Genomic DNA, 13532 nt, shown 5'->3' on the forward strand with positions numbered 1-13532 from the left:
TCAGAAATTATTTTCAAAATGTGTTGGAGATATAAAAATAGCATTTTCGTAGTTCATTTGAAGTATTTCCAAGGGATGGAAAAGTGTAAGTGTCTACTATCCATGGGAATGTTCAATTTTTATTACTCTTTTATTGGGCTGTGGCGAGGCCGCCGACCTCAGCTGTGGTACTCTTGTGTTGTGTTTCTCTCTCTCACTCTCTCTTTTTGCTTGTTTTTTCTTTTCCTTTAGGGTAGGGAGTGTGTGTGTTTTCTTTTATTGGTTTGAGAATGTGTGTACTGTTTTTTTTTTTTTTTTTACATGGGTGTCACCACTTATCAAGGCCCAGAGGCCACTCGAGGATAAGGGTTAATAGGTATACATTAGTCATTGTGATTTTAGCATAGTAAACAGTGGGAATTTTGTAACTTGGATTACTTAGGGGGACGATTCAATTAGAACTTGTTCACATAGGACTTTTTCTTTTTTTTTTTTTTCATAGGTATCAACTCATTATCAAGGCCAAGAGGCCACTCAAGGATAAGGGTTAAAGAGTGTACAGTATAAATTGGACAATATAATAATCATTAGTAATGAAAATTTGGTAAAGTTGATAACTTATATGGAACGGCTCATCAAGAACTTATTTACGTTAGACTTGAACACAACCATATTGTAGTCAACCGGGAAGCAGGAAAACGGAAGACAATTCCACAGGCGTGCAGTTCTAATAAAAAAGCTTTGTTCATGGAATCTACGTTTAGGTTTAGGCACAGATAAAGAGTGGGGGGAATTATTGATAGTGTTTACAGCTAGACGAGTGTTTCTTGTGAAAGTTTGGCGAGGGGGGACCATAGATTGAAGCTCAGTCGAAAAACTTTCCATGAAAATAACGATACATCAGAGACAAACTCGCAACATCTCTTCTGTGAGATAGAGGTTGCAGGGAAGAGAAAAGGACATCTCCTACGAGGCTACGAAGTCTATTTTGAACTCTATCAAGGCAGGACAAGTCCTTTCTAGCAGCTCCTGCCCAGATGTGGCAACAGCACTCCATCATTGGCCATACCTGGCTCTTATATAGATAGTGAATTGCATCATTTGTAGTATTATGAGGTTATTTGCTTCCCTATATATATATATATATATATATATATATATATATATATATATATATATATATATTGTTACGTGTCCCGGGTCTAGCCTAGGGGTTAGGAATTTCGCAAGAAATTCTGTACGCAAGTACACGTCGTAATAAAAAGAAAAACGTAAGGATTTCATTATATATAAAAAAAAAAAAATTAAACACGCATAGATAAATAAATAAATAAAATAATTCTACTTGACGAGAAAGATGTCACAAGCTAGAGAGCTTTTAGTTTTAAAGAGTTTTCTTTGTTGGATCGAGTTTGCTAACTCTTTGGGCAGAGTAAATACAATGGCTGGTAAAATATTGTTCGTGCGTTCATTCTTATCAATATTATTTCACCGAAGATAAAACGTTACACGCTGCAACCGGCTTCACCTGTTATCCTCCACAAGTTGCTCATTTTGGTTTCAAATATTATTTGAATGTCCAGTCTCTCTATACGCTCTCTCTCTAAAAAAATGCTATTTTATCTGTACTTTATAGCTATAGGTAGAAACCCAAGATGGCATTTCCCAAGTTTCGAATCAGTGGAATCATCATAACATTCACGTTTAATAATAAAGGAAAAAAATGACACACAAAACTTGAATTTTGTTGTTAGCATTAAAAAAAAGGTAACACATAGTGTTTCTCTTCTTCAATATCATAGACAAAAAAAAAAAACAATAAAATATTTATAAACCGACACAAATGACGATTATGTTAGTAAAGCAAAATACATTCAAATCGAAGTGGGCAACCTATGACCTGGATGCTGCATACGGTTTTTAAATATTGATAGTGTGGCCTGCCAATGCTCTACTGATAAATTTTGATAAACTTGAGATATTTTTATTGGAAACAAGTTAAAAAGCTTAAAATGCAAAAAACAACAAAGAAAAACAGTTAATAAAAAATTTTTTTTTTCAGAAAGTATAAAAGTAAAAGGGAATGAAATAACATTAAAATATATAAATGTATTATTCAAAAAAAAAAAACAAATGAAGGAAATAAAAATAATAAAACAGTCATAATGAGAGTCCAGTCACAGACAACATCAGATCAGGATGGGGGGGGGGTCATTGGTGGAGATATATTATTTTTTTCTCTTCCTGTTCTCTCCTTTTTTTTTCTTTTCTTTTTTTTCTTTTTGATAAAACACAGAGTCACAGTTAAAACAAAATATTAGAATATACAAAATGAAAGTCAGGTCACAAACTTTAGCAAAACATGAGGGCACAGACAAAACAAGATATCAGAATAATCAAAATGAAAGTCGGGTCGCAGACAATATCAGGTTGGGATGGGGTCAGGATTTCTCTTTTCTTTGATAACGCATACAGTCACAGTTGAAACAAACATTAGAACAATCAAAATGAAAGTTAAGTAACAATGTTCTTTCTCTCTTCCCCTCTTCCTTTCTTTTTCGAATTCTTTCACCTTTATGCTTGGTGAGGAAAGAAATTATTTCATGAAAAGAACTCGACTATCACTGAGCGGGCTGAAGGGGGGAGGTGAAATATGGGAGAATGGATATCGAACGATACTTAGCTTTTTGGTGGGAATTTCTCCCCTGACACGCGCAATTCTATGACATGATAATGTCCTTAGTTTTCTTTATCAATTCTTTTTCTTTCTTCGTCATCTTCGATATGCGGTTTGTCCTGAAAAAGTTCTCTGGAGAATGGCTCTCGTTAAATAATGTTGACCAAGGTAATTCCATGTTGGAGTAAATGTCCCTTTTTGGTCTCATGGCCGTCCACCAAGTTGAGTTGAGTTGATCATTTGCCGGTCACCATGCGTCGTCCACGCAGGTGCATATTTCTGCTTTTTGAGGAGCAAAAAATATTGTCGTTGCTTCCTAATGGCTGTCAACTCGAAACTGAACTTTTTCGCGCGCTTTCTTTCCGCACTTACGTCACGATCGCCTGATGTCGGTTGTCATGGTTACCTATGTTTGCGTGGGTGTTTGACAGCTGCTTGTAGTTGATCAGTGAGGGAGGGGGTTGTGTCGTTCGCCTGTTCGCTGTTCAACTTAGGAAGGGGGGCTCTGTCTGGCTTGACTTGGAAGGGGGGGGGGGAAGGGGGATCTGTCTGGCTTGACTTGGAAGGGGGGAAGGGAAGTTCTCTCTGGCTCATATCTATATATCCCTTATGATATAAGGAGGGGGGGTTTATATGTTTCTTCTAACAATATATATATATATATATATATATATGACTATCTTTACATTTGACTCGTCGATTTTATTTGTGAAATAATGTGTTAGTCTCAGCCAAACTTTTTATTAAAAAAAAAAAAGAGAAAGCGTCTTTAATATAGGTCCCGAGCAACTCCGGGTAGCCCTGCTAGTCTTTAATATATGTCGGTCGGACTGTGTTTACATTTGACTCGTCGTCGATTTTATTTTTGAAATAATGTGTGAAATTGTCCACATCACCATCATTTTCTACTTCAAAAGTGATAGTCTTATATTATTATCTTATAGCGAAACCTTTTTATAAAAATAAGAACAAGATGTAAATCCGTGCAATTTCTTTTTAATCGTGCCCATCACCATCATCGTCGTCCTGATCATTGGTTACATATGTGCATACATGTTTCAGTAGAATTTCAATTCAGAGAAACCACCTCATCAGACCGAAAAAATGAACAATATTGAAGTCAAAATCAAGATTCATTTGGAATGTTCCTTCATGTGTATTATGTGTACGTATGTATATGCATATGTATGTATATGCATGTGTATGTATATGCATACGTATGTATATGCATATGTATGTGCTACTATGTGTGTATGTTTGCATGTGTGTGCACATGCATATGTATGTTGGCATACATCTGTATGTATGCATGTGTTCTTTTCCATGTGTCAGTAGGATCGAGAGGGCTCCCGTGGGGCATGGTGAGGGCAGCCCCTCTAGGAGAAGCGGATCTCTAATTTAAAAAAAAAAAAAAACAACAAAGCAGGAGACCAGTACCCGCATTAAGCTGGTCTGCAGTTTGACTTGTTACTGGCTATCTTGCTCTTGCTTGTTGCTGAATGTCAACATTTTGAACCAGCTTGTGGGCTTTGGGGAGTGTGGAGCAACCCTGTAATTACCATTGCACCCAGGTCCACTCTGACTCGAAGTGGTAGTACCTGTTAGGGTGCCAACTATGGGTTAAATAGAAACCGACTTGAAAACAACAAATATATTCTATTAAAAAAATTTTTTCTTCAAAATCTTTGGATTCGGCATTAAATAACCCGAAAAGGGTTGATATGCCGTAAAACAAAAACAACCAACCAACCAACCAACTAAACTTTATTCTATAAACAATAAATAACTCCCAATATAAACTATTTTAAGCATATCATTGAATAGATAGATAGACAGATAGATCGATAACAACTAATTAGACAGACAGACAGATAGATAGATAATTAACTTTTAACAATGTTAATTACTTAACATAAGACCATTCCCAGACTTATACACTTAAAGTCCTGTAAATTTTAAAGGAAATCTGTTCAGCTATTTCGGAGTCCATAAGGAACAAACTCACACACACAGAGACAAAGTTACATTTATAAAATTGTGTGTGTGTGTGTATATATATATATATATATATATATGATGTATTCCTCACATAACGGTCTCATATTTTTTATTATTATTATTGACAAATGAATGCATTAAGTTATTTCAGCCTCTGGTTGTTCATGACTGGAATTTTCAAAAAGCTTTTCACCAAATCTGCAAAACCACGACTTGAAAATTGTCTGCTTCCATTTTAAACTCGGAGACTGAAGCAAATATTTTTGTCCCAGACAAAGTGGCATTAAGAAAATGTCTGTCTGGCATATTAACTACCAATAATCGGCTTCACAAGCCAAGTGTACATCTATTTAATTTCTTCTTTCTTTTTTTTTTTTTCTCATAGGAGTCACCGCTTATCAAGGCCCTAGGCCACTCGAGGATAAGGCTTATTGAGTGTACAGTAATCAATGGGACTATATCGTAGTAGTCGTTATTAATGGAAATTTGGTAGATTGGATTACTTAAGGGGGCTGTTCATCAAGAATTTGTTTATGTTGGACTTGAAGACAACCACGTTGGAGTCGGCTGGGAAACAGGCAAACGGAAGAGTTCCGCAGTTCTAAGAAAGAAGCTTTGTTCATGGAGTCTGCGTTTTGATTTAGGCACAGTTAAAGAGCATGGAAAGTTGTTGACAATGGTTTTCAGCTAGACGGGTTTTTTTCGAAAATAGATTGGCGAGGGGTGACCAGAGATTGGAGCTCAGACGAGCGCTTGCCGTGGAAATAACGATAAAACAAAGACAGGCTCACAGCATCTTTTCTGTGGGAAAGAGTTTGCAGGGAAGAGAAAAGGGCATCCCCCACTAAATTACGAAATCTATTTTGTACTTTGTCAAGGCATGAATGATATGCGGTCCTGTCAATTACAGTTGAGGGCGACCCAAAGTCTCCTTTTTCATTGCCTATTACATAAGGATATAGAAAAGGCTGCCACTTCTTTCTTTAGATTGCTCCACTTATCCTTGATCCTCACCTTATAATGCCGAATGTTTAGCAAGGAAGCATCAAGTATTTTTTAGCCTTTTGGGTGACGATGGAGGATTGAACCCTATTAGCGAACATGAGTATATTCCATGTTAAATAAAGTAGTCAACCACCTCAGCAGAAACAACCTATCAGGGGCAGCAACTATTGGGGCACTATGTTGGGATTTGGGAAGCAAGATGTCGGTTCACATTACACTTGAACTTCTGCATGTCAGTACAGTTGGGGAAGCAGGGACCTGGAATGGAATTCCAGAGTCTAGCGGTTCTGGGGAAGAAACTACTGGAGTAGAAAAATCTTTTACATCTAGGGATTTCTACAGTGTGGGGGTGGGATTTAGCTGCCTGTCGGGTTTGTTGAGGGTGTCTACGTCGTGGGGGCACAAGTGATTGCATTTCGTCAGAGCATTCACCATTAAAATACTTGTAGAAAAGGCAGAGGGATGCAACGTTTCGTTGATGGGACAGAGGCTGAAGCTTAGATGCCAGTTCAGGGCATGGCGACTCTCTTTTGAACCTTGTCTAGGAGCGAGAGACTAGCAGCAGATGCACCAGTCCAAATGTGACAGCAATACTCCATACATGGGCGAATGGTGGCCTTATAGAGGTACAGGATACTTCCAGGTGTCAGTAGTTTTCTAGCCCGGTAGAGAGAGCCTACCTTCTTCGCAGCGGCCCTGGCAATGTTTTCAATATAATTGTTCCAACTCTTGTTTCCTGTGAACGTTAGGCCAAGCAGTTTGAAAGATGTACTCTCAGACAGGGAGTCACTAGCCATTGCTATTGGTGGCAGAGAAGGTTTCTTGTAATTATTGAAGGAAACCAGTTTAGTCTTGGCAGTATTGAATGTGACCATCTATTTTTATCTCCATTCCTTAATTATTAAATCATTTCTCTCTGATAGGTTCATAAGAGTAGTGGTTGATGGGCAGAAATCAGAAGCTCTCAGTAATTATGCTGAAGTACCTCAGGGGTCCATCCTTGGCCCAACTCTCTTCCTAATCTACATTAATGATCTTCCAAATCACGTCCTTACATCATTCGTAGACATTTATGCTGATGACACTACCATCTATGGTAGCACATCAAAGACTGGAAATGACCAAGTTCTCTTTGATTCTCTCTCTCTTGTACAATGGGGAAAGAGGTGGCTGGTTACTTTTAATGCGTCTGGTTGATGGGCAAAAATTAGAAGAATGCTATTGATTTCTCTTGATGAGATGATGGCCGAAAGAGCTCTGAAGAGATTTCTGCTTATTTTCAAATATATATATATATATATATATATATATATATTTTCAGAAAATGTGAGAGAATATATAATTATTTCCACAGCCAAACCAACGTCGCAGCCCACAAAAGCCAAGAAAGCCGGGTTGTTGTCTTTTTTGGCTCTTGTGGGCTGCGATGTTGGTTCGGAAATAATTATACATATATATATTTTCAAGCATGACTGAGTTCTTTTTTTTTATTTTTATGCCGAAATAAGTTTTCTTTTTTTTTTAATTGGTTATGAAGGTGGGTGCAGGAGGGTTGGGGGCGAATTATTATTTTTTTTAATTTCGATTTTCCTATTTTATAGTTTATTTAGTTTCTTGTTAGTTGTTAAATACTGTTAGTATATGTGTCCTGGTGTTAAATGAACCAATAGAAATCGTTTGAGAAGAATATGGCCGAACAACAACCTTTTGGGTGCTGTTCTATATAACATGTCAGTTGAAATTAAAAAGACCGCTCGGCAAATGGAAAAGATATCCAGAAAGATCAGAAAAAAGAATAACTCGGTCGTGCTTGAATAATGACTTGCTGCCAAGATATACAAATTTATTAGGTGGTTGGAAAAATAATGTCGTTTTCTTTGTTTTTTTTAGAAGTTCAACTATATATATTTCATATCAAAATTCTTATATAAGTATTATATAAATAATTCTGTATATAATATATATATATATACATTATATACGGAATTATTTATATAATACTTATATAAGATTTTTGATACAATATTTGTATTTATCATACAAAAATAGATTCGAATAGCATTTTGTTATTGTTTTTGTTTCGTGTAATAAAAATAAATCAACTTTTTGCTTTGTATTAGATACTTATTACACCCATTGTATATATACATATACATATATATATATATATATATATATATATATATATATATATATACTATAAAGCTGAATGTCTGTGTGTCTGGTCACGAATAGGCTCCTATATGGTTGACTATTTTAAAAAACTGATCACATATAATGATAGAAGATGTATCGAGACACAGGAATGGGTATGTTTGATCTGGCATAATGATGATTCATTAAAATTGTGGGGTCTGCGTACGCGCCTGGTCCACAAAGTATGGAAATAAAAAATTAAAAAAGGTTTACAAGTGTTTCTGATATAGATATACATAATAATACTTTGATAAGTATGTTTTAACTTAAATAGGGATGGTATAATAAAAGTGTGGGGTCTGCGTTCGCGCCTGGCCTCCATAGAATGGAAATAGGCACAAACTTTAATAAAGACTTTTCATATCTATCTGCATAAGTATACTTTGATAATTATGTTTCAGTTTGAAGAAATATGGTATAATAAAATTATAGGGTGTTCGTTCACACCTGACCTCCATAGAATGGAAATATGTCACAAAGTTTAACAAGGTTTTTTAATATAGATCCACAGAATATTGTGATAAGTTTTTCAGTGTGAGCAGGTATGATATAATAAATTATGGGGTTTATCTATTTTATTTTTACTTTCATCATATTTTGCTTTGGTTTTGATACCTCCAAATTCGAAGCTATCTCTTTACAACCCTTCCTTTTCATAACCTATCATACTTTCATAAATCAGTCCATTTTCTGTAAGGTGTTTTTGAACCCAGTCAACGACGAGTATTTTTGCTAGTATATATATATATATATGCACTTTAATTTACAATCCGGGATTTCTTTACATTAACAAGCTCTACTACCTATCGTGTTTATATTGAGTTTTTTTATTTGGTTGGGATTAATATATATAAATATTTATACTTATTAATGGCGCTACATTATAGAAACCCCCACGTTGTTTAATTATGCTTGAATTTGTGATAAGCACTGATTCAAGAAGTCTCGATTTATTTGAAATAAATTTAACTACTATATTCTTACATGATGATTGCAACGTCTTGTCAGACGAGTGCCACTCCCTCAGTCACTGAAAGTCCATGTGCTCAAAGATGGCTTTTTAGTCCTGTCAGCGACTTGCACGCCCTCAAACAGACATAACACTGAAAACGGTCATTGGTATATATATATATATATATATATACACTCACACATGCACATGCATACACATACATATATATATATATGCGCACACACACATACATATACACTCAAGCATATACATATACACTCAAGCATATACATATACACTCAAGCATATACATATACACTCAAGCATATACATATACACTCAAGCATATACATATACATACACATATGCATATATACATACACATATGCATATATACATACACATATGCATATATATACATACACACATATGTACATATTCATAATATACACACATACATACACATATGCATATACACATACATATATGAATATACATACACATATACATATAAACATATATAAACACATACATACATACACATATACACATACATATATAAATATATATATATATGTATATATATATACATACATATATATATATATATATATATATATATGCATATATATATGCATATATATATGTGTAGAAATATATTTTCTTATATACCAATCCTTATTTAAGAAGTTCAATGTAATTACAGAGCAATATAGAGAATAAATGACAAACAGTTATATTCCGAAATGCATGATGTTGACCATCTTATAATTTATTCCTTTAATTCAGTTGACTTATACAATTCTTGACAGTATCTGTTTCGTAGCGCAAAATCAATCAATTATTATATCAATCAGTGAATCTATTATGCCCTTAACTCATCAGAAGAAATAGCAACAATCAATCCGTCATTACGCCATATTGAATTTTTAAAAAAATTTATATTAATTTTAGAAATACGAACTGTATATTGTGTACAATATAATAATCAAGAGATTCGAATCTTTAATAATATATACGAAATCTGAATGAATCAAGATATATTTGAAGACTGTTGTATACTCTATAATAATAAGCACAAAATTTGAATACATTAAAATATATTTAAGCGTATCTTCTAACTGGGCAATGCTGGGTGGCCTTTATATACAGGGTGGTCAAAAAGTCAGGTAACATGTTAAAGGTAGAAAAAACAATATGATCCATTATAATCTTATATAGGGATCTTACCCCTCCTGATTTCTGGCTTTGGGGCTATGTAAAGGATAGCGTTTATGGCAAGAAGCCTGATACAATAGCGTCTTTAAAGTTATTTATTGAAGAGGAGATTGCCATGTTACCTGACTTTTTGACCACCCTGTATATATATATATATATATATATATATATATATATATATATACACACTATCATATAAAAGTCACTTTGTGTGTGTGAGTTCGTTCCTCATAGGTTCAGCCATTTCGGAACCTATATTTTACAAATTTCACACAAAGCTAATTTACATGTCTGGCAGTGTTCTTAGATAGGGTTCGTGCAGAAATTCATCCGATAAGTATCGAAAATAAAAAAATCTGTTCTTAAAATAACTTTTATTTCTTACTAGCGAGGGGTACCCGGCGTTACCCGGGTGTTTGGAGGTGTGTGAAAACTCCGGGGGGGGGGGGTGTTTAAAATAAAAAAAAATATTTTGGTAGGTAAGTATGAGGATCGAACCCAAACCCTTGAGGCAAAGTTGTAAATTAAAGTTTGAAAAAAAAAAAATGTGCGACGTTAACCATTGTCCCACCGCGAGATGCTAACGGAAACACGTTTGAATTTATTTAATTACTTAAATTAGCAGGTGCACGTTTTAATGACTTAATGAGGTCAACTTTTGACTGCGGGGTAGCATTTCATTTAGTGCGAGAATGCTTTTCCCCAAAGACGTTGGGGGTAGGGGGAAACATTATAGGAAAAGGCCTAACCTACATGCGGCGAGCGAAAACTGTTGAATATTTATCTTCCCGAAGTCGAGCAAATTAAATAGACAGGCGAGCTCCGTTTTTAACTCTGAGATATTACGATTTACATGTGATATAAAGTTTTAAAAAGTTATGAACCGACTGACCGGTTCTCTGAAAAAAGCCTTTCTTGGACATACACAAAAAGCGAACATACATTTTCGCTTTTATATATATAGATAGATGGATTAAAAAAAAATAATTTTTTACAGGGAAATAGTTTACGTTACACCGGCCAAGGGAGATAATAAAATTTCAACAAATCATTTCTTCTTAAAAAAAAAAAAAAAAAAAATTTAAAAAACAAAAAAGAAAGAAAAAACAAATTTATTATAATCTGGAGACATAGCTCAGTGGTTGATCATTCGACTACAGATCGAATGATCTCCTGTTCAAGCCTGGGTTTACCTCACCATTTTAATTTTTTCTTATTAATGATTTCAATTTACGATAAAAGAAATACCATTTAAAATCGCAGCAAAGCATTTCTTCGTTTACATATTTTAAAACTAAACATTAATCAGAAATGACTTTTACAGAACATTCATTGTTCTAGAAGTGTAAGAAGTCCTGGGAGGTGACACAAGTACAAGTGTAAGCCATTTTGAGTCCTGTATCCACATTGGAAACTCTTGTGATTAGGTCAGTTCAGTGTATAAAGAAATAATTTTGAGTTTTCCTTTCGATAAATAATGCTCCCTCAATATGTTTAATGTTTTGCAGCCATCGTCCAGGGCTTCTCTCACTACCAGTGATAGACTTCAGTCATCTAAACACTGTATTAATTCCGTAAAGACAGTTGCGTTCTTTTCAATGAAGTCGGGGTCATTTCTGTTTTCTGGTTGTGTTTCTAGTACTTTGTGTAGCTTTTGGATTTGTAGATATCCCAGAAATTTAACTTGCCACAATTCGAATTTTGATTCGGATCCATCGAAATAAAGACGCACGCTGGGCGCATAACCTCTAGAAGTGTAAGCCATTTTGAGTTTTAGAAACAGTTTCAGATGGTTCGCTGTTACACACAAGTCCTGGTAGGTGACTTGTTTGTAGTAGACAGTTCCACAGAACAAAATATTCTTACCGTGTCGAAACCCGGGAAAGAACATGTGAAATTGCTCCAGAAAAGGTTTAATATTTATGAAGCAATTCTGGTTTCTGATTGGTTGGTAGCAGAACGTGAATTAATTTGATTGATCAGTTCTTAGCAGCATCGTTTATAAATAGAATCGTCCGACTTTGTGGGATCATACGCCATTAATAAAACCAAAATATTGCAACAAGCCCAAATGTCAGCTGACGTGATACTGTAAACAAACACAAACGGAATTTGATGCACGACATTATCATTTTTTTTTCATTTTTTTTTTCTTTGCAAATTAGTCCACTAGGCAAATAATTCCTCGTAATATATAATAATCAATAGAGGATTGATTCTATAAGAATATATATGAAATCTGCATAAATTAAAATATCATGTTTAAACGTATTGTGCGACCCGGCAATGCGGGGCTGCCAGCTAGTAAACATATACATGTATATTTATTTGTTTTTCAGAATAAAAGGCTCTTCGATGAAAAGGAGAAGCCCCTTCAGAAAAAGGTTGGGGACCTCCAAACTCAGGTGCAGAAGTTGGAACGGAAGACTATGTTGCTGAAAACGGAGAATGACGCATTGGTGAGTATTAATTTATTTTAATTTTTAACTTTAATTTATTTAAAACAATCTATTGTCCAGGTGTGAGTGTGGGAGGGTAGATGGCTACTGATTCGGGGTAAATGGCTAAATGTAGGCTATTAGTAATGTATGTACGTACGTCTGAATGTGTCCTGTTTGCCCCATGTTTATTTGCCCTGTGTTGTTTTGAACGTTTGTTTGCCCTGTGTTTGTTTGTACTGTGTTTGTTTGCCCTGTGTTGTTTTGAACGTGTTGTTTGAACTGTGTTGTTTTGAACGTGTTTGTCTTGAACGTGTTTGTTTTGAACGTGTTTGTTTTGAACGTGTTTGTTTTGAACGTGTTTGTTTTGAACGTGTTTGTTTTGAACGTGTTTGTTTTGAACGTGTTTGTTTTGAACGTGTTTGTTTTGAACGTGTTTGTTATCCCTGTGTTTGTTATCCCTGTGTTTGTTATCCCTGTGTTTGTTATCCCTGTGTTTGTTATCCCTGTGTTTGTTTGCACTGTGTTTGTTTGCACTGTGTTGTTTTGAACGTGTTTGTTATCCCTGTGTTTGTTTGTACTGTGTTTGTTTGCCCTGTGTTGTTTTGAACGTGTTGTTTGCACTGTGTTGTTTTGAACGTGTTTGTTTTGAACGTGTTTGTTTTGAATGTGTTTGTTTTGAACGTGTTGTTTTGAACGTGTTGTTTTGAACGTGTTGTTTTGAACGTGTTGTTTTGAACGTGTTTGTTTGCCCTGTGTTTGTTTGCCCTGTGTTTGTTTGCACTGTGTTTGTTTGCACTGTGTTTGTTTGAACGTGTTTGTTTTGAACGTGTTTGTTTTGAACGTGTTTGTTTTGAACGTGTTTGTTTTGAACGTGTTTGTTTTGAACGTGTTTGTTTTGAACGTGTTTGTTATGAACGTGTTTGTTTTGAACGTGTTGGTTGCCTTGTGTTAAAAAAAAAACAAAACAATTCTGGTGAGCGCTTTGTTATAAGCTGAAAATTTGAAACTTTAAATAAATATTTGCTTATTTAAAAAACAAACAACATTTACACACACACACACACAT

General features: G+C 34.9%; 1 protein-coding gene across 19 annotated transcripts in view; it reads left to right on the forward strand.

Moving 5' to 3' along the window:
* Nucleotides 1–13532, forward strand: part of LOC145270654 (RIMS-binding protein 2-like) — a 1565000-nt gene that overhangs the window by 494681 nt on the left and 1056787 nt on the right. For all 19 annotated transcript variants that reach the window (XM_080126270.1, XM_080126275.1, XM_080126269.1 and 16 more), the window contains one exon: nucleotides 12365–12484. In XM_080126270.1, the coding sequence (XP_079982396.1) occupies nucleotides 12365–12484 (120 nt within the window). The remainder of the gene's footprint in view (nucleotides 1–12364; nucleotides 12485–13532) is intronic.

The sequence above is a fragment of the Euprymna scolopes genome, chromosome 46 (assembly GCF_053919585.1).
Source record: "Euprymna scolopes isolate OS-2025 chromosome 46, ASM5391958v1, whole genome shotgun sequence".
Lineage (NCBI taxonomy): Eukaryota > Metazoa > Mollusca > Cephalopoda > Sepiida > Sepiolidae > Euprymna > Euprymna scolopes.